Source organism: Sceloporus occidentalis, unplaced genomic scaffold (genome assembly GCF_023333645.1).
Source record: "Sceloporus occidentalis isolate IW3139 unplaced genomic scaffold, rSceOcc1.0.p SCAF_3, whole genome shotgun sequence".
In the NCBI taxonomy this organism is placed as follows: domain Eukaryota; kingdom Metazoa; phylum Chordata; class Lepidosauria; order Squamata; family Phrynosomatidae; genus Sceloporus; species Sceloporus occidentalis.
The window spans coordinates 89,114,141-89,137,962 of record NW_028316983.1 but is presented as its reverse complement, the minus strand read 5'-3'; the positions used below and the strand labels follow the sequence as shown (position 1 = coordinate 89,137,962).

The following is a 23,822-nucleotide window of genomic DNA, read 5'->3' as shown; positions in this document are numbered from 1 at the left end:
GCTGCCTGGTTCACCCTGGAAAGGGTCATGGAGAGGTTGAAGTAGGCGTTTGGTACAGAGAGAGAGCTCAGCGTGTGGGCTCTGGCATGCATGCCGAGTTCACCATAGAATGATGTGTAGGGGAATTTATGTTTTTAAGCGCTTTTATCAGTTTATTTAATGTTTTCATCTATTGTATGTCACCTTGCGGGGCTCAATGGGTTGAGAGGTGATAGATAATGCTTAAAGTAAATAACCTTTAGTGGATAACTGGAGGTTTTAATATTATGAAGGAGGAAAAAAGACTTCCTTCCACCTACCTTTTGCACACCATCCATAAATACACTGGCATAATTTCTCCTCTTACTACTTTAAATATAAGGAGCATGAATGGGGCATGCTGCATTATATTATATTATTATATTACTATATTAGGGCATGCCATCCCCGTGACCTCAAGTCCATGTATGGTGAGCCCATCAACGGCACGGGTGCGCTGTATAGCAAACAGCAAATAGAAATAAACAGCCCTGGACAGAAGGGAATGAAATGCAGGACCTGTTCTGGTAAAGGAGGATGTCTGGTCATCCTGCTTAAGGGTGCCTCTCCAGAGGTTGTTCAGGAGGCCAGGAAAGCACCCCAGTCCCCCAGACCCAGAAGTTGCCCCACCAGGGTGGCCAGGGGTCTTCACTGCCAAGGAGGACAAGGCACCGCCAAATTGAGGACCTTTAAGAAGAAATAGGAGGCCATTGCAAAAGAAAAGCTAAAAGCACTCCTATAAATGTCAATTCCTGCTTATCTTTGTCCTGCTCAAAATGGAGGACATTTGGGAAATCATCCTGGACTGAAAATAAAAGTGAACAATCCTCCTGGAAACAGAAATCCCTGCTTCTTAGTCCTGCTTGAAATGGGAGGACGTTTGGGAATGCCTGGGCGGAAAATAAAAATTTAAAACCCTCTTATGAATACAAACTCCTGCTTGTTAGTCCTGGGAGTTTATCAGACAAGGGAAATTGGAAATATAAGACAATGGCAATCCGAACGCAACCATGGGGTTTAACGTTATTGCGTGCAAATTCGGGCAATGGCAAGCTATATTCGGGCAATGGAAAGCCAGTTTGAACGCAATCCGCATTCACATAAATTAACTAAACTAGTCAATTCACGTAAATGCGTTCTGGCCCCACTTTCTTTTCATTCAAAATTAAGAGAAATTCCTCTGGTGTGATAAACTCCCAGGTCAAAATGGAGGGCGTTTGGCAATTCCTCATGGACAAAAAAACAAAAGCTTAAGCCACTTCTAGAAATAGAAATCCTTCCCTTTTAGTCCTGCTCAAAATGGAGGTTGTTGGAGAATGCCTCCTGGACAGAAAATAAAGCTAACACCCCTCACAAAAATACAAGTTCCTGCTTGTTAGTCCTGCTCCAAATGGAGGAGGTTTGGGAATTCCTCCTGGACAGAAAACAAAGGCTTAAACCCTCACAAAGAATAGAAATTACTTTCTTAGTTCTGCTCAAAATGGAGGAAGTTTAGGAATCCCCCCCCCCCCATGGGCAGAAAATAAAAACTACTAAACATTCCTAGAAACAGAAATTCCTCCTTCTTAGCCCTGCTCCAAATGGAGGAGGTTTGGGAATTCCTCCTGGACAGAAAACAAAAGCTAGTAAACCCTCCTAGAAATAGAAACCTTTGCTTCTCAGTCCTGCTCCAAATGGGAGGACACTGGGGACATTTCTCCTGGAGGGAAAAGAAAGGCTTCTTCAATAGACATCCCTGCTTTGTAGTCCTGCTCCAAATGGAGGAGGTTTAGAGCAGGAGGAGCTCCTCCTGGAGAGGAGGCTGTCCTGGAAAAGGAGGACGCCTCCCTCTCCTCCTCCTCCTCCTCCTCCCCTTGTGACGTGAGCCTTTGCAATCATCATGTCGGGGGCAGGACGCAGGCGTCAGGCTGAGAAAGGAAAAGGAGGCGAGAGCCCTCCATCCCCAGCCCTTCCTGGCAGCAGAGGCAGCGGAGGAGATGCAGAGCCGGGCATGGCGTCTGCGGCGGCGCCCAGCCTCACCGTCTGCCTCAAGCTCCTGGCGGCGGCCTTCTATGGCTTCAGCTCCTTCCTGATCGTCGTGGTCAACAAGAGCGTCCTCACCAGCTACGGGTAAAGGCTGCAGGGGCCAGGCTGGCTGATGATTAACCTGCCTGGGCCCAAGGAGGAGGAGCAGGAGCAGGAGGGAGCAGGACAGGGCCACAGCCAGGGAAGAGAAGAAAGGCAAAGGCAGCATAGCATGCCTCCTGGCTAGAAAATAGAAGCTCAGAAACACTCCTCCTCAGTCCTGCTCAGAATGGAGGATGTTTTGGGATTCCTCCTAGACAGAAAATAGAAGCTACAGTCCTCCTAGAAATGGCAGTTCCTGCTTCTTAGTCCTTCCCAAAATGGAGGACATTTGGGAATAATGCCTCCTGGAGAGAAAGTAAAAGCTAACAACACTCATAGATATAGAAATCCCTGCTTCTTAGCCCTGCCCAAAATGGAGGAGGTTTTGGGGTTCCTCCTGGACAGAAGAATTGAAATGATGTCGGAGGCGTCCTGGAAAAGGAGGGCGTCTGGTCCCCCTGGACCAAAGAAAAGCTAAAAACCCACTCACAGAAATAGACACTCCTGCCTCTAAGTCCTGCCCAAAATGAAAGACATTTGGGAATTCCTCCTGGACAGGAGGTTGAAATGTAGGACATGGCTGCCTTCCCCTTGCCAGGCATCTCTGGCACCCTCACCCTTTTGCCCAGCCTTGTGCCTCTCTGGACAGTTTCGGAGTTTCTGCCCTAAGAACAGGGCGACCAGACGTCCTCCTTTTCCAGGACAAGCCCTACATTTCAGCTGTTTGTCTAGGATGACTTCCAAAATGTCTCCTCCATTTGGAGCATGACTTCAGAAAGCCCTTTACATTTTACAATTTACAGTTCTATGAGTGTTTTTAGTTTTTATTTGGCCATGTCTTCCATTTCTCTTCAATGTCCTCCATTTTGCAGAGCCATGGCCTTCTCAGCAGTGAGGACATCTGGTTACCCTGTTCAAGAGGCCTCTGTGTTAGACTGCCTTCAGCTCTCCCACCTTCCAGAATGGGGGGGCTTAGAAGGCATTTCTCTTGCATGTGCTGCAAATCCCCTCTGTTGAATATATATATATATATATATATATATATATATGTATGTATGTATGTATTTTTGTGGGGCACACTTGTTGGGTGCTTCCTGTGAAGTTCTATGCCATTTACCTTAATATCTTTATGGGAGCCATAAACTGATTGACTGTTGGTCTATAACTCCAAAGAGTTTGATTCAACTATAAAAAAAACCCACAGGTGACTTTGGGCAGGTCACACTCTCTCAGCCTCGGGTACCAGGCCATGGTAAACCACCTCTGAACAAATCTTGAGCATGCCTTAGGGCTGCCCAAAGTCAGAAACAACTTAAAGGCACACAACAACAGCAACAATATAACTTTATTGCCATGGCCACAGTCTTGCACTGGATATAGTGAGACCCCCTAGAACTCAACAGGAATAAATTGCCATAGGCATAGGTTTAGTGTTGTTGTTGTGTGCCTCCAAGTCATTTTCCACTTATGGCAACCCTAAAGTGACACTATCACAGGTTTTTCATAGCATGTTTCTTTAGAGGGGATTTGCCATTGCCATCCTCTGAAGCTGAGAGAGTGTGACTTGCACAAGGGCACCCAGTGTATTTTTATGTTGGAGCATGGAATTGAACCCTAATCTCCAGGATCATAGCACTCCAGCACTCAAACCACTACACCACACTGCCTCAAAACCATTGGACTATTCCATACGTTTTCACAGGACTGATACAGGTCTTGCCTTGGCTGTCTGCACTTTGTGCTCAGCGTTCTCCAAAACTCTGAAAAACCTTCTTTCTTTCTTGGCCATATTGAGTTATCCTACAATATTGGGTGATCTGCGGAAAAGCAGTATATAAATACATTATTATTATTATCATTATTATTATTATTATATCTATATATATTTCTTTTTTTAAAAAATTAAATTTATTTTAGTTCCGCAAAGAATAGTAAACCAACAACAAGAAAATGCTCAAACAGGCTGATGATGATGATGATGATGATGATGATATTTATTTGTATCCTGCTTTTCCCCCAAACTTGGGACTCAAAAGCAGCTTACAGTTTAAAAGCACAGTACTGTACAATCAAAACTCACAAAAATGACAATTAATGATATGATGCAGGGATAGCTGTGTTGGCCATTTAGTAAATTCAAACAAAATTCCACCAAACAGTGATAAAGGTAGCACTGTTTGGTGGATTCATGATATGAGTTAGGATAGCTTAGGTTAACAGAAAAACACATATAAGGGATGCTTAGGAGGCAGTTCTATAAAGATAGTTATCTGGGTGGCAATGTATGGTTAAGATGAACACAAACGTTCACTGAGGGAGCCTTTCATGTGTGTCTATTTCTACCATATTAATGTCATATTTGTTTCCCTGGATGCCCTTTGACTTTCTGCCCTGGAGAACCTTCAGTTATGTGTGTGCCCGATTTGAATAGATACGCTATAAGAAGTAACTGATGCCATCCAGCTGCTGTGCAAACAGAGTTGAACGTGTTCAGACTTACAAATGGGAGGGCGTTGGTTACTGGTGGCATAGAATTTGTTTTTAAAAAAGAAAACATGAGTTCTTGTTTTCCATTTCAGCCAGAGATTTGTTATAATTGAGAATAAAGTGAGAAAGACTACTTTCTCTGTCTAGCCCGAAATCTGTGCTTTATGTTTAGTTTAACTTGTTTACTGTTTGCTGTTACAGATTTCCGTCGTCGCTGTGTGTGGGACTAGGTCAGGTTAGTTGGAGTCTTCATAAAGGACATTTTTAACAGGGATGGGCAGTTAAAGGATGAAACAGTGATCACTTTTGCTCCTTTCACAGATGTTGGCTACGGTGATTGTCCTCTGGGTGGGAAAGGCACTCAGGGTGGTGAAGTTTCCAGACTTTGACAGAAACATACCTCGGAAGGTATAGTATTTCTTATCAACACCTCACTTTTCACCTTTACTAAACCATTGGTAGATCATCTAAGCAGAAGTATAGGCTCTCTGTTATGTGTTGCTAAAATAAGGAAGGAGCTATGGTCAAAATTGTTCTTTTGTATCTTAAGCTCGGAAGGAAGAATGCAACGTAGCATTTGGTACTTTCAAGGATACATTGGTATAAGTACTGTTTTTCCACTCTTGACAAACCACAGCATGCATGTTTTGAAGGTGTAAAAAGTGCAGTGAGTAAATATCAAGAGATTCCAGTCTTCCCTTTTGTACACAGTTACTCTGATATAAATAAACAAAACCCTGTGTGAGGGTGCCAGATAGTTTTCATACCTAGTATTTTAATTCATTGGATAGTCTGATAATTATTGAACCTCATCTATAAATGATTTTTTGTGTTTACTGAATGTTTATTTTATTTTAGCCTTTAAGGCAGAATTTAACTTTGCCTTGTGCCAATCTTTCCACATTTAGGAATTTGATCCTCAACCCAGTAAAGATTAACTCATTGCCAAGTTTCATGTTCTGTTAAATGTGTATTGACATTAAAAAAATACTGAGTTATGTGAAAATAATTGGGACATCAATGCTTGTTTGTGCTGGGTTAACCTTTCCCTTTCCAAAGGACCCCCCCCCCCCCAGCTGCTGTATGATCCAGGAGGGAGTTGCTATTAGTGCTTTCTTTTCCCTATGCTGCTCATCATGATCACTCCCAGCTGTTATTTTTAAATACAGTCATGCATTTAATGTAATGCATAGTTTGGCCCTTAGAGCTATGTACCGTATTGCTAAATCTGGAAGCAGTTGCCCACTGTTAATATGACGTTATGCTGAAATCCTGTGTAGATGTATTCAGAAATTGATATTAATAAGACTTCTACATCAGCTGCAAATATAGTTGACTGGCGCATGTATCCCTGTTTATTCTGTTATTTCTGTATCTGTCTCCCCCCCCCCCCCCCCGCCAGCCTTGTGCTTCCTGAGTTCTGTTTTAAGCATGACTTTGGACATGGAAAGTAAGCTTGCCCATTCAGAGTATCATGTTAAACAGGATGCTGTTTCATAGACATATAACAATTAGTATGCCATGAGTTCCTAGTATGTTACTGCTATACACATTGAAATCCAGTCACTGGTTCCTGTGTGCCATCCGTTGTGTGCAATCCTCTTTCCATGCCCACGGTCACAGTGTTACTGTGAAAACAGAATGTCTTTGAAGTAATAGACCTATTCATGTTTGCAGAAATTAAAGCAGGCTTGAGGGGGGGAAAAGGAAGGCTATTTGTGCTTATTTTGTAAGCCAGGTTGCAAAACGAGGCTGATCCTGTATGCCAAAGCTAGTGGGTTACAGTTAAACCATTGCTGTGCATTTGTTAAGGCTTGCCAGGCTGTGTCCCTTGTGCAAACTGTTCCAGCTGCAAAACTGTGTAATTGTTTTGAATGGTTAGGTCTTACCTGATATCCTGTTTCCAATTTTCTAGACATTTCCACTACCTCTTCTCTATTTTGGGAACCAGATCACAGGACTGTTCAGCACAAAGAAACTGAAGTATGGATAACGCTTGTTTGTTTGTGAAGTTTTATTTTCAAGCTTTTATTAACGTGGAATTTCAGAATTTCAGCATGTCTGTATTTAAATGTGAAGGGATTTAACGTGGAACAGTCAATATCAGTGAATGCAAACTATGTAGCACTGTGGTTTGTGCAGTTGTGTATGTTCATAGTTGCAGCTATGTGTGGTTTTAGTTCAGCTAAAGGGAAAATATTTGATACAGCCAAAGAAAGGAAAGCAGGAGATTGGATGGATTCAGCCAGGTATGACAGATGTGAAAAATTAGGTGGCCCTCCAGATATTATTGGACTGTAATATATAGCTTTTCTTACCATTGGTTATGCTACCTTAGGGCGCTGGGAGTTGCAGTTGACATCTGGAGATAGTGATGTGAAGGCCTGGGGGTGGGAATCAAAAATTAAGAAAAATGTGTTTTTTCTAGAGTTTTAGAGAAATTTAAATACAGTATTTTAGAATGATGAAAAAAGTAGGGTGTTCATGTATTTCATCCCCATTCACTTTATTTATAAAATCTTAATGTAACAGGTAGGTAGCCATTTATTGAAGAATATGTCATGTAAGACTATGTTATCTCACACTACTGTAATTTGTGATCTTGGTTTCCTTTTCTCAGTTCGTTTTGTGGGAATGAGTACTTTATGTCTGCTTTATAGAGGAGAACTAGAGGAGATGAAATGATTTTATTTTTTTATTTTTGCCTCTCCCCAAGCCATTTACACCCAGGAGAGGCCTAGGCGACTCCTTGGTGAATCCTGGTCACTTCCTGTTGTTGAAAAGACTACTGCCCCAAAACAAGGCCAAAATACTTCCAGAGGGGCATTTTGATATAAATATATATTTTAATAAATTGAAGGATACAGTGGGGTAGATTTCCAGGGTTTCTTGTGGGTCTAATGAAGCCCTCTGACCTCATATAGTTGCCTAACCCTGCTCTATATCAGAACATCTTAAGTTACCTGATTTAGGAGACCATTAGGGTTTTTTTCTCCACAATATGCCAGGACAATACCATATTTGAGTACTCTAGTTACAACTGTTTATTTCTTTTCTGGAAATGTACTGGGAGCTGACAGCCATGGACTGCTGCTTTAAGCAGCAGTGCTCTATACTACTTGTCAAGATAATTACAAGAGAAGAGATGTTTCAATATGACTTGGAAAAGTTACTCAAAAAAGTTTGCTGTTAATTTTCATGGGAAACTCACCTCTCAGAAGTAAAATATTAGCACATTACTGCCACTGTTGGTTTGCTTAATCCCTAAAAATTCCTCCTGTAACATTTTTGCAGCAATGTTTGCCCTAATTTTCCAATTAGAATTTACCCACTGAATAACTTGTTGAATGGTCCAACCCTGCATCCAACCCTGTTTATTTGTTTCAGATTTTGCAGATCATATTAACCTGCTGACAAAATAATTTTTATAGACTATTTCCATTTCCCCTTTAAATCAGTGATATTAGTGGTTTGTTTGTCATGTAGTAACTTTAGGAAACTGTTAGAAATTTCCTAGGGAGAAAAAAATGGGGGGCTAAGTCTCTTAAGACAACTGAATATTTACTTAAGCAAAAGCATCATATTAAAACCATTACAGAATTCAAGCAAAAATGAAAAGTATTGTGTGCATTAATGAACCAACTTTAAATAGACAGTATTAAATGTTCTATTCTATTAAGCTGTTCTATTTTCATCTCAGAAGTGTTGTGCCATTGCTCTGTACTCTTGCAGGCTGCATACAGCAAGAAGTGGGCAGGTACTTGCTTTAGCCACCAACTTGAGAAGGTTAAATATAACATTAAGCCATAGGCCCTTGTCACTTGGGAGCCTCACACATTTCAAGGAGAAATGAGCTAAAAGCCGATTTTCTTATTCAGAAATAACTGTTCCATGCTTTATTTCCAGAAAGAAAGCTTTAAAACAGCTAACATGCAGCTAATCTCACTGCTGTTTGTAAAAACAGATTATACAGTTTTGAGAAAATCTGTTTGCTAGTCTCAGGTTTTGAAGATTGATAGGCTTTTTTCCTTGGTACTTCTTTAAACAAATATATGGCAATGCCTTTTTGGACCACTGTGTTTTATCTCACAAGAGTTTTAGCATTTACTACGACTATATCAAGAATAATTTTTAAAAAATTCTCTCTACTTGTGGAGGTAGCCTAGTGCTATCTCAGTTTAGTTATCCTTTGCCAAAACTTTGTTGTTGCTTTTCTTTTCCAGCCTGCCAATGTTTACAGTCCTGAGACGGTTTTCTATTCTGTTTACAATGTTTGCAGAAGGAATCTTACTCAAGTGAGTTGTGAGCAGGTACATGTGCCATGAGAGTACAGTCTGTGCTGAGACTATTGTGTCCTTTTGTTCATGCAGTTGAATGGGTTGCCTACACACAATTGATTCAAGGCATTGTGGGACAGACCCTTGTAAAAAGTCTTTTGTAGAGCTCAGACTGCACATTTGTGTTATGTTGAACAGGAGGGCGGGGAAAAAAACCCCAATTAATTGTTGAGGACCTGCAAGAATAGTTGAGGATCTGCAAGAGATTTAAAGTTTGTGACTACAAGGGACTACTCTGCTTCCTCAAATCCTATCTCTGTGCTAGAAGAAGAACATGGAAGAGGGATGTTTACCATATTATGCTGAGCTTTTGCTCCAAAATGTAGATGTGGCAAGAGTGGAAGAGGATTTTGCACTAAGCTTTCTATTAGGGAGCCTGCTGGAAAGCTCTGTATGATAGATGTTCTCCCTTTGGAAAGAGGAGTAGAAAGATTGCTCTGGGCTTATGAGATGGCTGCATTAATATTGCCAGATGCTTTTTGCCTCTGAAAAGGCTGCTTGCTCAAAGCTCACTGTGTGCATAAAACCCTCCATCTTCTTTTCTCTTGCATTGATGGAATAGAGAAAGGAATTTTTCATATTGTGAACTTGCACTATTTTTTGGCTAACCAGGTGGATTTGGATAGGTGTAGGTAGTACTGTATAGAGATAATCGGCAACTTTGTTGTTGCTAAGTACTTTCAAGTTGATCCCAACATGACAACCCTATCACAGGGTTTGATTGGTAGGATTGAAACACAGAGGTTTTCCATTGCCTTCCCTGAAGCTGCGAGTGTGTGACTGGGTCATCCAGTAGGTTTCCATGGCTGGGTCTGGTCTCCCAGAATCCTAGTCCAAATATGTAAACTACTATACCATGACAGCTCTAAATCACCACCTAGATCCATCCAAATCACCACCTAGATCCACTGACCAGCACTGGTGAATTTTGTTGTTAGCCTAGGCCCAAAGGACTCTCTGTGAAAAGGCATTGTTTCAGTTCTACTGTAAATTCAAAAAGTAATCCATTATTTTCCCTCCCTTGTTTCTTGGACAACAAGGCACAAGATAAGTGTGAATAGAAAATACTTTCTTTAATACAGCTGTTCTTAAACTTACTTGTATTACAGAGAATTATTTTTGGTATGGTAGCTTTAGCAGACCATATTACAATTTCTTATGATAGGCCTCACATAAGCTAAGGTTTCCATGTAGCAGGTTTTACACATGTGCCATTTGCCACATCTGGAGATTTTCACCACCTGCTTGCCTTGTCAACAGTGCATATGACTGAATAGGAAATAAATGAAAGATTTGGGAGGATCCCTCCCCCAAACACATTGACCCATCTATCAGTTTTGTTGACAATTGTAGAGAAAATTCAAGCTGTCCTGTTTTCTTGGCAGTTCATCATGAACCACAGATTAGCAAACTGCATGTATTCATGATGTCCAGACACCAGCTATAGTAATGATAAAGCTTTTGATTGTTGTGAATTTTTTTAGGAAGAAATTTTCTTGGGGAATTCAGATGACAGTATTTGCAATGATAATTGGAGCCTTTGTAGCTGCAAGGTAAGGTACAGCAATCTTTTAAAAATAGCTTGAATTTTAAAATTATATTTTTATACTAATGTGTTCTTCAAGTAGCTTGTTAATAGAAAGTGAGGTGAAGCCTTGTGAAAATGGATTTCAGAGAGAAAATACTTGATAGGCTCAGATAATTTCCAGCATAAATTTACGCAGCTTGTGTTGCTGAATAATTACATCAGTCATCCCTTGTTTTCACAGAGGATCTGTTCTGAACCCACCCACCCCGTGAAAATGTAAAATTGCCAATATTCAAGCCCTGTTGGCTTGAATGGCGGCGCGTACCCCATTTTGCCCCCCTCCATTTGCTGACCACAAACGGGCAAGGGATGTGGACTCCAAGTCCATGAAAATGGAGGGGCGACTGTACTATGAAAATAGAAAACTCTTCTCAAGTACAGAGTTTTTCTGGACTGGACATGTTCAAGCAAGGCTAGAAAATGCTAGAGACCAAGATAAAATGCTGTACTTTTTCTGTCTCCTGAATTTTTGCCCAAATCAGTAATTTGCCACTCTCCTTGAACCTCCTATGCAACCTAAAAATGTATTCCAGTGTGCTGGGAAACCCTTTCGAATAGCTTTTCATCCCAGAAAGGGCTACAGGAGGGGAAGAAAGCCCTAATTGTTTTAGTGTTGGATGGAACGATCCCATTGGATCCTGGCCCCGGGTAACAATGCCAAAAAGTTTTTCTGACCTTAGCTTAACTAAGGAAGTCTGATGCTCATTTTGCAGCTTTTTCATTCACCAGTCGGCATTATCTACCTGTTTTCCTTCATACTACCAAAGCAGTAATTGCTTGGCTCTTTCCATTTAAGAATTAATTTTTTTTAATGTGGTCTATGTCATGAAGAAATTTGTTAAAGCAAAGCATATTGTTTATAATGTTAAATTATCTTTGGCAATAAAAATTAAAATAAAAAAGAATTAATTTCTATGAATCTTTGCTTCAGTCTTGCAAAACGTAAAGAATAAACCAGGGGAACTGGTGGCCCTCCAGAAAGTGATGATCTAATATTCTCATAACCATAACCATTATTACAGTGGCTGATACTGATGTATACAGGTGTCCAGAGACATCTTTGTTGCTTTACCTTAGATTTTCCTGATCTCCCTGTACACCTCACTAACCACTTCTTCTCTTGCACTAATGATTGTGTTAAGAAGAAGCAAATCCCACAGTTTAGGTACTTTGATCCTTGCTTATTCTCTGCAACTGCCCCCCCCCCCCAAAAAAAATCCTAGAGATCATTGCTGATATAAATTATAGAACTTACACTATGTATATTTTGCCCCAAAGACTAGACACAGGTGGGTCTTTGACTATACAGCATCTTCTTGGAATTAAGTATTCAAATATCCACCCCAGTGGAGAATTCTGCAGAAGATCTTTGTTCAGTGTCTGTGAGTGTTCTACATTTATATTCTTTTCTTTTCACCCTAGTTCTGATTTGGCATTTGATCTAGAAGGTTACATTTTTATCTTGATCAATGATGTCTTGACAGCTGCAAACGGCGCCTATGTAAAGCAGAAACTAGATTCAAAGGTATGCTTATCTTTCTACTTAATCTTAAAAGCAGCCTTCCAGTTTATTGGTTAACAGAGTGTGAATAAGTCAGTAACTGTTTTCTGGAAAACAAATATTCATTCCTTAATAATATGACTGCCCAGTTGTATATCTTGTGAATAAAATCTCTCACTTCCTTATTTTATTCAGTTTCTCTCTTTTCATTTGCTGTAGTGGAAGCTTCTGTAGTGCTGTATATATACAGATATATTCTAGTTAACAAAGTCTCTAGCAGTCAAACTTATTTTTACAAAGTATTTTTTTGCCCACCCAGCCCACTTTTTTCCTTCTTGTCCTCCGTCCAGTTGGAAGTTTTTTTAGCAGCATCAGCATTGAGAAATTGTAAATTTCCTGGTATTCCTATCCCAGCAATATCCTTTCCTTAATTTTTATTTCATAAAACATTCAATGGCAATTTTTTTTCTTTAGTGTTTTCCTTTTCAGTTGTCTGTTGACTTGATCTTTTGTGGTATGTAAATCAGTCAAAGTACTGGTGTGCAAAAAAGACAAGGGGAACAAATGGACTGTAGAATCATGGTGGGGATGGAGTGTTACAGATCATGGTGGAGGGAGAGAAGCAATGGCAAGAAGGAACTTTCATATTTGGACCCTGCTCAACTTTTGTGAGCTTTGCTGGGACTTGGCTGGCAGATTGGATCTGCATTGTTGCTTCTGCCTTCTTTCATTGGATAGGCCAAGAAAAGAGGTAGCAGAAGTAACAATGTGTGTGTGTGTGTCTGTGTTTGGTGACTTGAAATTATGTGGCAAAAGCTTGTCTCTGGGGGAGGATAGGGAGGTGTATCAGGGGTCGATTCTTGGAAAAAATCCTTCACTTCTCTTGCCTCTCTCAGATTGAAAGTTCTTCCTCACCAGAGAGAAAAGTAGGAAGCCAGCTGCGCCCCTCTCCTCCCCGACAAAGAAGGATTAAGAGTCCTTCCTCGCCACCTTGGTGAAGAAAGATTGAGAGTCCTTCCTTGCCTTCCTTTTCTGCAAGACTGGCTTGGGCAAGAGGCTTCTTGGTTGCTGCTTAGCCAGCCGCTTGGTCACTGCTCCTAAAGTGACCAGGTGTAAAGGGAGCAGCTTATTGAGTGGCAACTGAGAAGTCTCTCACCAAGACTGGCCTTAGCAATAACCAAGCAGCTGGCTGAACAGTGAACAAGAAGCCTCTTATTTGTGTTGGGCTTTGCTGTAAGGCCAGCATCCGTGAAAGGGTGCCCAATCACTACTTGGCTGGCTGCTCATTTTTTTGCTCCTTTTGCACTCAGTCACCATGGGAGCAGCAACTGAGCAGCTAGCCAGCTGCCCTTCCTTTTGCTGTAAGGTCAATGTGGTCAAAAGGGAGGAACAGGCCTGGGCCACTGCTACACATGAGAGGCTAAGAAGGAGGCAGAAGTGAGCTGGGTGTGGCTGTGGTAGATGCTGTTGGCCAGCTGGCTGTTGCACTAACAGTTGCCCTAATATCAAAAAACAGACATGAAGGGGGAGTGTTGTCATTCGTGAGAAAAGGAGGTGGTAGCTCAAAAAAGTTTGAGGACCACTGGGTAAAGACATTCATTAATTAAATGATAGATTAATTTTAAATGATAAGTCTTTGGATCAGTATTAATACAATAATGGCTGCTTACTAACTGTGATTAATAAACCTAGAGCGAGCCTTTGAAATGTGTGCTCCCTCCTCCTTAGTCACAATTAATCCATGGTTCTGTGTCAGTTCAAACTATTATTTAGGCTAAGCCTACAGGCTCCAGACCATGATCTTGGGAAAGGGGCAGCCTCTTTAAAGGAGGATTGTGGGGAAAGATATGCATCCACTAGTCTAGTTTCTGATATATTAAGTGTGTTTAGCGGAGAGAGTATGTTGAAACTGTGTACATAATTTTCCTCTTAAAATGTATTTCTGTCTGTGGTTAAGCACGGTGACAAACAGAAGAACAAATTCTTTGATAGTTACTTCAGTTATTTTTTTGTTTATTCTTTTTTTAAAAAATACAAATGTCTGTAAGAAATGTTAAAACATATGATTAATGTAGTGTATGGTTTAATGCTTTTTAACTTTTGTACTCCATTTTGTTTTAGATGTTCTGTTTTAATTTATATTGTAAGCTGTTTTGAGATCCATTTGGGAGAAAAGCAGGCTACACATCAAATGAATGAATGAATTGCAAAACTCATTTCCTGCCATTTGCACTGTGGAGAAAACATGTAGCTACCATAGTCCATGGGCCTAAGGCAGACGTTCCATGGTATTTGGCAAGGTTGAGTGTTGAGATCTCGTTTTGTATGGTTCTGTCTCTAAGGCTTCATTCTCCTGCTAATATAAACCACTATCTTCTTTCCTCATTGATAGGAGCTGGGAAAATATGGTCTTCTGTATTACAATGCACTATTCATGATTCTTCCAACCTTGGCCATTGCCTATTTTACAGGAGATGTGCAAAAGGTGAGTCTGACATTTATTCTAGAAGGGAAGTGGAAAAATCAAAGCTGTTTCTGAATGTCCATCGATCAGTACATTATTTTTAAATGCACTTTTGAACTGTAGAATACTGCTGGATTATAAAATGTTTTTATGCCTGAAATCAAATTGATTGGTTTAGATCAAGGGCAAAGTGCAGTTTGTGTGCTGCATGTGGCCTACAGGACAATTTTTGTAGCTCCCAGGGCCCCTCAGTGAATTATATATGGCTTCAGAATGCCCCCAAACACTCTTTAGGGCATCGGTTCCCAACCTTTGTTGGGCCGTGCCCCCCTTGTGGCTGGAGGTCCTGCCTGGCGGCCCCCCTGATTATTTGGGAGGCCAGGAAGGGTCGGGACTTCCGGCTGCCTACAAGTCCCAGAGGCCTTTGCAGCCGGAAGTCCCACCACTTCCTGGCCTCCCAACCAATCGGGGAGGCCACCGGCCGGAAGAAGAGGTGGGACGTCTAGCCACAAAGGCCACTTGAACCTCCTCCTCCAGTGCCAGCCTCTGGCCTGCCGCCGCTTCCTTCTCTTCCTCACCCCTTTTCCTCCAGCACCAGCCAGGCCTCCTCTGGTCTGCCATTGCTGCCACCGCCATCGCACAGTGCTTCTGCTGCTGCCACCACAATAACAGTAGCGGTGGTGGTGGCGGCGGCGGCAGCCACTGTGGTGAGAAGGAGGAGGAGGTGGTGGCAGCAGCCGCAGCCCTGCACAATGACATCAATGGCTGCGAGGAGGAGGAGGCGGCAGCCCCAGTCCCACATGATAGTGGCAGTGGCTGCATGGAGGAGGAGGAGGAGGTGGCAGCAGCCCTAGCCCTATGCGATAATGGCGGTGTCAGTGGCGGCAACTGCATGAAGGAAGAGGAGGGGAGGCAGCAGCTTGGTGATGACGGCGGGAACCACATACAAGAGGAGGAGGAGGAGGTGGTGGCGGCAGGCCAGAGGAGGTCTGGCTGCTTGGAGGAGGAGGAGGGGTGAGTCCCAACCTGGCAATCCCCGAGAAAGGGTCGATCAACTCCTGAAGGGGTCATGACCCCCAGGTTGGAAAACCCTGCTTTAGGGGTTTGGGATGCTTTTCCATTCTGTTTGGAAACTTCCTGCCCCAAGATCAAATGTAAAAACTGCAATTTTTTTGCAGCTTTAAAAATAAGTTTGCCCCAAATGCCTTCTTGGGGGCATTTCGACTATATTTTGGGCCCACCCCTGGGTCAGTTAAGGCCAAAAGGAGGCGCTTTTTGAAACACAAAATGATTTAAAAGTGACTTCTGCTCACTTCCTGTTACTTAAAAACAGCTTTTTCTATGCATAAAATGCCCCAGGAAGACACAAACACATTGTGAAAATGCCCCTGTTGTCCCCTGCAGGGCATTTGAGAAGGGAAATTGTTTCTTTTTTGCAAGAGCTGGTGCTGGGGGGGGGGGGGAGCTGCAGTCCTCCACATTCTGGGGTTGGGAGGGAATGGTCTAAATAATCAGCCTCATCAGTCCCAGGATTCACCCACCACATCATGTTGCCCAAAAAGGAAATGTTTATAATGTTCTAATAATCATCACAATCCTCAGGATCCAGAAAGGCTCTCTTTAATAGTTGCCTTTCAACCAACTCCTTCAAGGGAGCTGGGGCTGTTTCCCCCCCTCCCCCTTATGAAGAGGCATTTATTGCCTCTTGGACCTAACTTGTCAATCCACTTTATACTAAAAGTTTTAAGGCAAGGGTCAAGTAGCCTTGTGGGATGCCAATGCCTTCTAGACACTGTCTCTGTGTTTTTGGGCTGTATTTGCAAAGCAATGCCTATGATAAAATTTTGAAGAGAAGAGCATGTCTATCACATCTAGCTTGAGGCACATGCGAACACATTTATTCTTGACACGCTCTGCAAAAAATAATTAGCATACCTCCAAGGATTTCTTCATATCCCTTCTAGGCCACGTTGAGCAAGCTCTGACCTGTATGAAATATTATGCATGAAAAACTATATGTAACCGCAGTATTGATAGCACCAAGATATGAGTACCCATTATGATGAAGTACATACCCTAAAAACAGCTGGCATACAAATACTCCAAAAAGGTTTCATAAGTAGACTTAATTTTTTAATAACAAGATACAATATATGCTGACTGATAGAAATTGTCTTACAAAAAAGAGGAACAAATTCCTGCTACTGCTTTGTTAAAATGCTTTTGATGCTACATGGAGCTTAATTATGTTGTGTTGAAAGGTTAGAATTTGTATTTTGGGGTAAGGATAATTTATATGTAAATGAACAGTTTAATACAAGAGAGGATAATAAACATATAAAATATGAAGTGGCCTAGCTATAACAAGATTGGCATTAAGAATTATAATTCCATGTGTTTAAGATCCAAAACACACTGCAGAAATAATCCAGTTTGAGACAGTTTAACTGTCCTGATTAAAGGCTAGGGAATTCTGGGAACTTTAGTTTTGTGAGACATTTAACCTTCTCTGTCAGAGAGCTCTGGTGCCACAATAAACTACAATTCCCAGGATTCACTAGCACTGAGCCAGGGCAGTTAAAGTGGTCTCAAACTGGATTATATCTGCAGTGTGTTTTGGACCGAAGATTTAAGAATCTTTTGTTGAGAGAGAAAAATAATATCTTGGTATTCATGTAGTAGTAGAGAGGAGTGAGGAGAGTGTGTTCATTTAGAAATGAAAATGAAAAACAGAATACCAACACTGTACTAGATTCTGCAGTTTGTATTCAGTGTCTGTTCGCATTTGTTATGCTACTAGTTTTTTGAACAAACTTTCTTTTTCTCCTCTGGCAGTGCAAGTGAACAAAGACTGCTCTGTTGGTGATCGAGGAAGCTCAAAATTCACAGGGCTGGGAAGTCCCTGGTTTAGTACTAATGCTCTTTAAGAATGTACCTCTCTCTTCCCACTCATGTTAATTTGCCTTGGTAGTGACAAGGCTGTACAAGATACAAGGCATAAGGAGAGATTAGCTCTCAATTCCTCTCCAAAATAGAAATCCTAGGATTCCATAGGATGCAGCCATGGCAGTTCAAGTAGAATCATGGTACTACAGTTGTGTAATGTGAAAGAGTTTCTTGTTAGGCCAGATGGGAGTTACAGTGCAGCAGAATGCAGAGAGCCACAGTTGCCCAGCCTTGATGTATTGGATTAATGTTGTTCTAGAACTGCCTGGCTTTCTATCCTCACCGGGCCTTGTATGAGACATTGTTTCTCAGTTATTATGCAGACAGTAATCAGGAGAGGACCATGCATGATATCTGAGTTCTTGGACAAAAGGCAGGATATAAATGAAACAAAGTAACAAACCAAATTTGTTCTTGTTTTCAGGCAATGGAATACAAAGGCTGGGCAGATACCCTCTTTCTTATACAGTTTACACTCTCCTGTGTAATGGGGTAAGGATGCTTTCATTGAGGAATGGGAATCGCATGGCTCACCAGATGTTTTTGGACTGCAACTTTTCATATTCCTTACTTTTGGCTGTGCTCGCTGAGGCTGCTGGGACTTGCATTTTAACAGCAACTGGCAGGAGGCAAAACTCACTCCCCTGCTTTAATATGTCTGTTCTTGATTTTTCTCCTGAGAAACACAAGCATTTTGTTATTGGGAACCTGTGTGTTCTTAGTATGTGCATCTCTTTTATATTATTAAACAAGGCAGGTCTGACACATTGGCAAAAAGGAGATAAAACCTGCACTTATGCCTGTCCCAAGGCCTGAATGCCTTGAACATTGAAACTGCAATTTTAACACAAAATAGTAATAGCAAAATTTAATTATATCAGGGGAGATTGTCTTGATTCCTGCATGTTTTGTGTTTTACTAGAATCCTTGTGGTCAGTCAATGTATATTGGATTTATAAAGCAACAATATGGACTTTTTTGCTTCATCTCCTCTGTGTTAAGTGATCCTCAGCATGTACTTTTGAACTACCTTGCTGATCTAGATCCACTCAGTGAAATGCTCTTGAAAAGAACTTCAGAGTTCAGCAGGCATCAGATGGCGTGTCAGATACTGGCTAGTCGTCTGTCTTTTGCTCATCCTGTGAACTATATTAAATATATTGTCTAATTTTTCTTTTTCTTTGTAGGTTTATTCTTATGTATTCAACAGTACTTTGTACTCAGTATAACTCTGCCCTTACAACTACAATAGTTGGCTGTATTAAGGTAAGCCCTTCAAATCCATATTGCTGAGAAATAATTGTAATAACCTATATTAGAGCTAGATGCAATTTTATATCAAAATTATATTATTTTTTTGGTCTCTCAAAGGCAAACAAACAAGTGGTTGTAATGTGGCAATAGCATGAAATATTCATACTTGGGCTTGCATTTTTTGGTACACATCACATCTGTTGCAGCATAATGCAAAAGATGTTCTGTGAAATATCTAATTGCCTTGAATCAGATACAGTATATGGAAGAGCTTAGTACCCTAAATTGAGGCCATGTGTGTACACAAGAGAAAAGTGACATCTTCAAATGCATTCATTCATTTCAGGGTCAAGACATTTATGAGACATTTTAGCACTAATTTGATACGAATATTTCTAGCAATTTATTTTTCATGATTACTGCTAAGCCTTTGGGTGGAAGTCCTAGTTGAACACAGAGGTAACACCTGCATTTTTCCCCCTTTCCCCCCCAGAATATATTAATAACCTACATAGGGATGTTCTTTGGTGGAGATTATATTTTCACATGGACAAACTTTGTAGGATTAAATATCAGGTAAGTGCTATAAAATATGTACCTTTTTATTATTTTAATGTTTGTTTACAGTTTTTAATATATTTTAAATTGTAATGCATCATTAATTTAACTTTTAAAATTGTTTAATTATTTTTAAAATGTTATATTTATACATTTTATGCTTTTGTGTTTTTTAATTATATTGTTTTGAATTTGCTGTGTACTGCCTTGAGTTCCTATATTATTAGAAGTTTGTTAGAGAGTTGATTGATAGATGTTTATTGTCAGAAAAAAGCAAACAATCTTGTTCTCACTCACCTAGATGTAACCCACGTTGGATTGAGCAGACATTTCTTCTGAGCAGACTTGTATACAGTTGCATTCTGAAACATGTTCAAATGTGTGTGCACATGTGTATAAACACACACAGAGGTATTTTTAGAACTGGGGTTAGGTGAGAAAGATAAAATGAAACAAACAAAAAATGCAACCAGAAACTGTAAGAGAGACACATTATTTTTATACACTGATGTGCTGTGATGGTGCAAGGCACTCCTGCCTTTCTCTTTAAGTCCTGTTCAGGAGTTTCCCAGAATGCTTGTAGGCTGGTAGCAGAGATGCTAAGGCACATGTAAATCCTGCTCCTATCATTCTGAAGCACCTAGAACTGAGTTAGATAGTAAAGTATTGAGTGTGAACATCAGAGGAAGGCTCTGTGACCACATTGAGCTGAATATAGTAGCAAAGGTCCCATGGGTTGGAAGACTAGTAAGGAAGAGTCTTTGCTCATAAGAACATTATAGTCATGTTCATGTTCAGCCAAATGCCAGATACTCATTCTCAGAGGTCTTACATGCAGGTGCTTGGAAATGTTGATGATATGGGCTTTTGTACCACCTACAGCCCCTGGTCTCCTGTATTAGCCCTGTGTGCTTCTATTATATATGGATTTAAGACAGGGATGTCCTCATTTTTTGCTTCTTTCAGGGTAGGCAGTAAGGTCGTCACATTTTGCTATCACTTGATGGTCTTAAAAATAATATGCTATCATCCACATAAAACCAGTTTGGCCTTCTTGGAGCATTTTGCTATACAATGTCCTTTTGACTTCTCTGTTGACCAAATTTGACTGGTTAGTGGATTTATGTGTCAGTCCTAAATTTGTTCCTGTACCTACATGTGTTTTCTCTGCTATAGATTTCCTTGTTTTTAAAAAGAATCTACTCCTAATATATAGTCAATGTCATATTTATACTTACACACACATGTGTGCATTTATGTATCTCCATCCATTCAGAAAGGGAATCAGCAGACAATTTTTAAATCTGACATTGAGCTGTTTGTTATTTTTTCTGTTAGAAATGCAACTGATTCAATAGATTTCTTGTTTATATATCTATTTAATAAGCAGTGTTTCTGAATAGAATTGAAATTGAGGAGCTTGTACTCATTGCAAGAGGCAAAGTAAAAATGGTGTAAAAACATTCAAGATTAAATCTAGGAAGAGAGAGAGAGCTATTAACCCATGGTTTGCTGTAAAGTTGCTGGTTCCATGTAATCCAACTCAACTGTTGCATTAACTCTGTAATGAAACCATTTACCAATACTCTGAGTATTCACCAATAATTTGTCTATTTATATACAAGACCTGGCATTTTCTGGCCTAGTATCCAATAAAAGCTAAAACGGGGACCAGCTGTACTAAGCTAGGTTATGTAGTATAACTTCAGGAAGATTCAGAATATGTATTTTAATCTAAAAATGATGTCTTGCAGTATTGCTGGAAGCCTGGTATATTCTTACATCACCTTTACAGAAGAACAGAACAAGCAGTCTGAAGCTAGCATCAAGATGGACATTAAAGGGAAAAGTGCGGTATGACAAAGGAGTTACTTACTGAAAGCAACTGTTCCTTTGCAGCTGTGATTGCTGACAAATCAGTAGAATATTGAGTATCTGTGAATGGAATTGTATGAATCCTTTGCATTTGCACAATCTGACGATTGCTGCCTTTCAGAAGCAATGAGATAATTTAAAATGTACAGGTGGGTAGTTAATGCTAAGCTTCAAGAAATAATATTTTTTTAAAAAAATCTTGCACTATCTGTGCAAAAATTACTTCTAATGCCACAGTATTAATCATCTCAACTATAGCCAGTGCACTGCTAGCTGGAGTTGGATCCTGCAAGAAAATGTGTCCTAAACATTTCAGAATCAACTTGAGGGTGCTGGGCAAACATGGCTTTCATTTACCAAGAAGACCAGCCTTAACTGCCTTTCCCACAGAAGTTAGTTAAAACTGATACTGGTGAATGGCATTCAGACTAATTCTTATCCTGTGGGGATATGAATCATATTGCACAGCCTGTAGCAAGGGACAAAGGGAGAATGGCTTATCCTGTCTGCCACTGAATTCACCATGAGAGCAATCTCAACCAGTTTCTGGCCATTCCAGTCTATAGTTTGGAATATATGTCCTATTTGAAATCAGTCAATTAATTTCCCTCCCTGCAAACAGTTAAGCACTTGAGTGGCATTAACTTTGGGGATATTTAGATGTGTGCCTTGTCAGAAATCATTGTTTTTAGGCCTCCGTAGGTCAACAGCAAGCATTGTTTAAAACAGTGGTTTGAACAATGTTTGTCCCAGAGAAATAAGAAAACTCAAGTACAGTGCTGAAATGATCTATGACCTTGGTCATGGATTTCCCCTCAACTCTTTTGTGTAGCTTTCACCAGGAAAAAGATACAGCCTGAAACAGATAAATGAGCCTCCTTCCCATGACCGTAGTGCTCAGCATAGGGACCAGCTATGCAAGAGGCACATGTTGAAGAGGAGTTTGTAAATTGGTGATTCCATACACAAACAACTCACATGCCAGATTAATGCCCCTCCTCCAAAAAAACCCATCCTTTTCTTGCTATTTCCACCAGTCTATCATTTTGGCTCTCTGGTGAGAGGCAAGAATAAATCTACTGACAGAGAAAGATCAAAAGACAAGAAAACTTAATCAGGCAAGAGAGAAGCCATGACAACTTCAAGCCATTGGTCATATATAGGTTTCAGTTCTAAATCAACAGCTATAGGCCAAACTACAGGAGGACTAACTCCTGTTGTGTATCACTTTTTTCATGCATGAATCCAAGATTGTCTCTAGCTATTCATCAATAAGGTGAGAGTGCTAGTCCTGCAAATGCTCGAGTTCCTTTCCTAATAAAGCTGGCTAAAGCCACAAATAGGCATATCCAGAAAGTGCTGAAAATCCAGTGGTTAAAAGAAAAGGACAATGAAGTAGATATGGTTAGATTAGTACTGGTTTATGTACAAAGTGTTCTTGCATCAGCAGCTTCTACAATGCTGATAGGAAGGATTGTCTTATTGCCAGAAAGGTCCTTCGGAAGCAGATATGGGAGGCAGAGCAACCAAGGAGAGGGAGAGACAAGTAAAGTTCTGCTTGTATTCGGTTGCATCTTGCCCACAGTGTTCTGGCTCACAGCTGGACTGAAGTCTTAGCAAAGCTCTGCTACATCTGATTCGTCTAGAAGGCTTCATGCTGATAAAGGTTGCCCTCCAAGGTTCAAAATGAACCTGAGAAACTGACTTATGAACAAAATAGGACCAAAGAGCATCTTCCACTGAATCCAGTACTGTATGATGAAACTGTTCTCAAAAGCTCAGACCAGTTTTGTATTAAACTGGCATTGCTGATGATTTGTATCAGTTACCATGCACATTTTAAAAAATGCCTTATTTCTTGGGGGATTGTAAAGCACAATAATTGTGTGATGAATTTTTTTTTCTGAAGAAATAAAATAAAAAGAGGGGACCTACAGCACTGCAGCCTTCAGGACCAAATTTTAAAACCTAGTGATTTTGTACTCATGCATGTTGCCAGATATGAAGGGATTTCTTCCCTAATCTGTGAAAAAATAAATCATTAAGAGGCTGAGATAGTGAAGAATTGCCTATCTAAGGCAGACACTGCTTTGTCTTCATGATTTGGACTCACTAGACTAAGAATCCAGAACAAATAGAAATTGATTTTCTTTTGCTAAAATTACACTAAGAGGCTGGAGAAAATTCAGATGTAAGATACTAGTACCATTCAGCTTATAAATGTTATTTGTAATTTATATAGCATTGCTTTGTCTGCTTGCTAATGTCCCATGCTTCCAGTATCCACCAAACACCTGATAGTTTTAAAAGAAGTATTTTGCTTAAAGATGTAAAATTCCTGGAAAGTTTCAGTTCATGCTGGGGGGGGGATGTTTTTCCTATTTTTTGGGGGGGACAGAAATTTTGGGGAAAATGGGGGAAAATTTTAATATTAGCATTACAGGTTAGATAAAAGACATGTATGCATAGTGCTGTGTCTAACAATGGAACTGTTCAAGCAGAAAGGACATTCTGCTGCTGAAATGCTCTGTTATGAAAGGAAGGTCTGAAGCTGCACAATGCATATGAAAATAATATGGGTGTAAGAACAGAAGTGTGTATTGGGGAAACTAGAAACTAAAGGATGACATTTTTGTCAAGACTTTGCATCGATTGCAATTAAAAATAGAGATTTTGCTTTTTTCTGCT

General features: G+C 40.4%; 1 protein-coding gene across 2 annotated transcripts; it reads left to right on the top strand.

The window, feature by feature from the left end:
- The first annotated feature begins 1,897 nt into the window (after window positions 1-1,897).
- SLC35D1 (solute carrier family 35 member D1) lies at window positions 1,898-23,480 on the top strand. 2 transcript variants are annotated; one of them, XM_089515396.1, is made up of 12 exons: window positions 1,898-2,127; window positions 4,813-4,846; window positions 4,933-5,019; window positions 6,527-6,594; window positions 8,835-8,906; window positions 10,433-10,501; window positions 11,959-12,061; window positions 14,430-14,522; window positions 17,872-17,939; window positions 18,635-18,713; window positions 19,195-19,277; window positions 21,014-23,480. In XM_089515396.1, the coding sequence occupies exons 1-12, from the start codon at window positions 1,898-1,900 to the stop codon at window positions 21,117-21,119; spliced, it is 1,092 nt and encodes a 363-aa protein (XP_089371522.1). In that variant the 3' UTR covers window positions 21,120-23,480. The 2 variants fall into 2 exon arrangements, with proteins under 2 accessions (XP_089371522.1, XP_089371523.1); XM_089515397.1 differs by having other exon boundaries at window positions 1,958-2,127; window positions 19,561-21,105.
- The last annotated feature ends 342 nt before the right edge of the window (window positions 23,481-23,822 follow it).

Excerpts from the sequence above, each read along its gene's own strand:
- SLC35D1 (XM_089515396.1), top strand. The coding sequence starts at position 1,898 with ATGTCGGGGGCAGGACGCAGGCGTCAGGCTGAGAAAGGAAAAGGAGGC. Across the intron at positions 8,907-10,432 it reads GCAGAAGGAATCTTACTCAA|GAAGAAATTTTCTTGGGGAA; the intron begins GTGAGTTGTGAG and ends GAATTTTTTTAG. Across the intron at positions 12,062-14,429 it reads AGCAGAAACTAGATTCAAAG|GAGCTGGGAAAATATGGTCT; the intron begins GTATGCTTATCT and ends CCTCATTGATAG.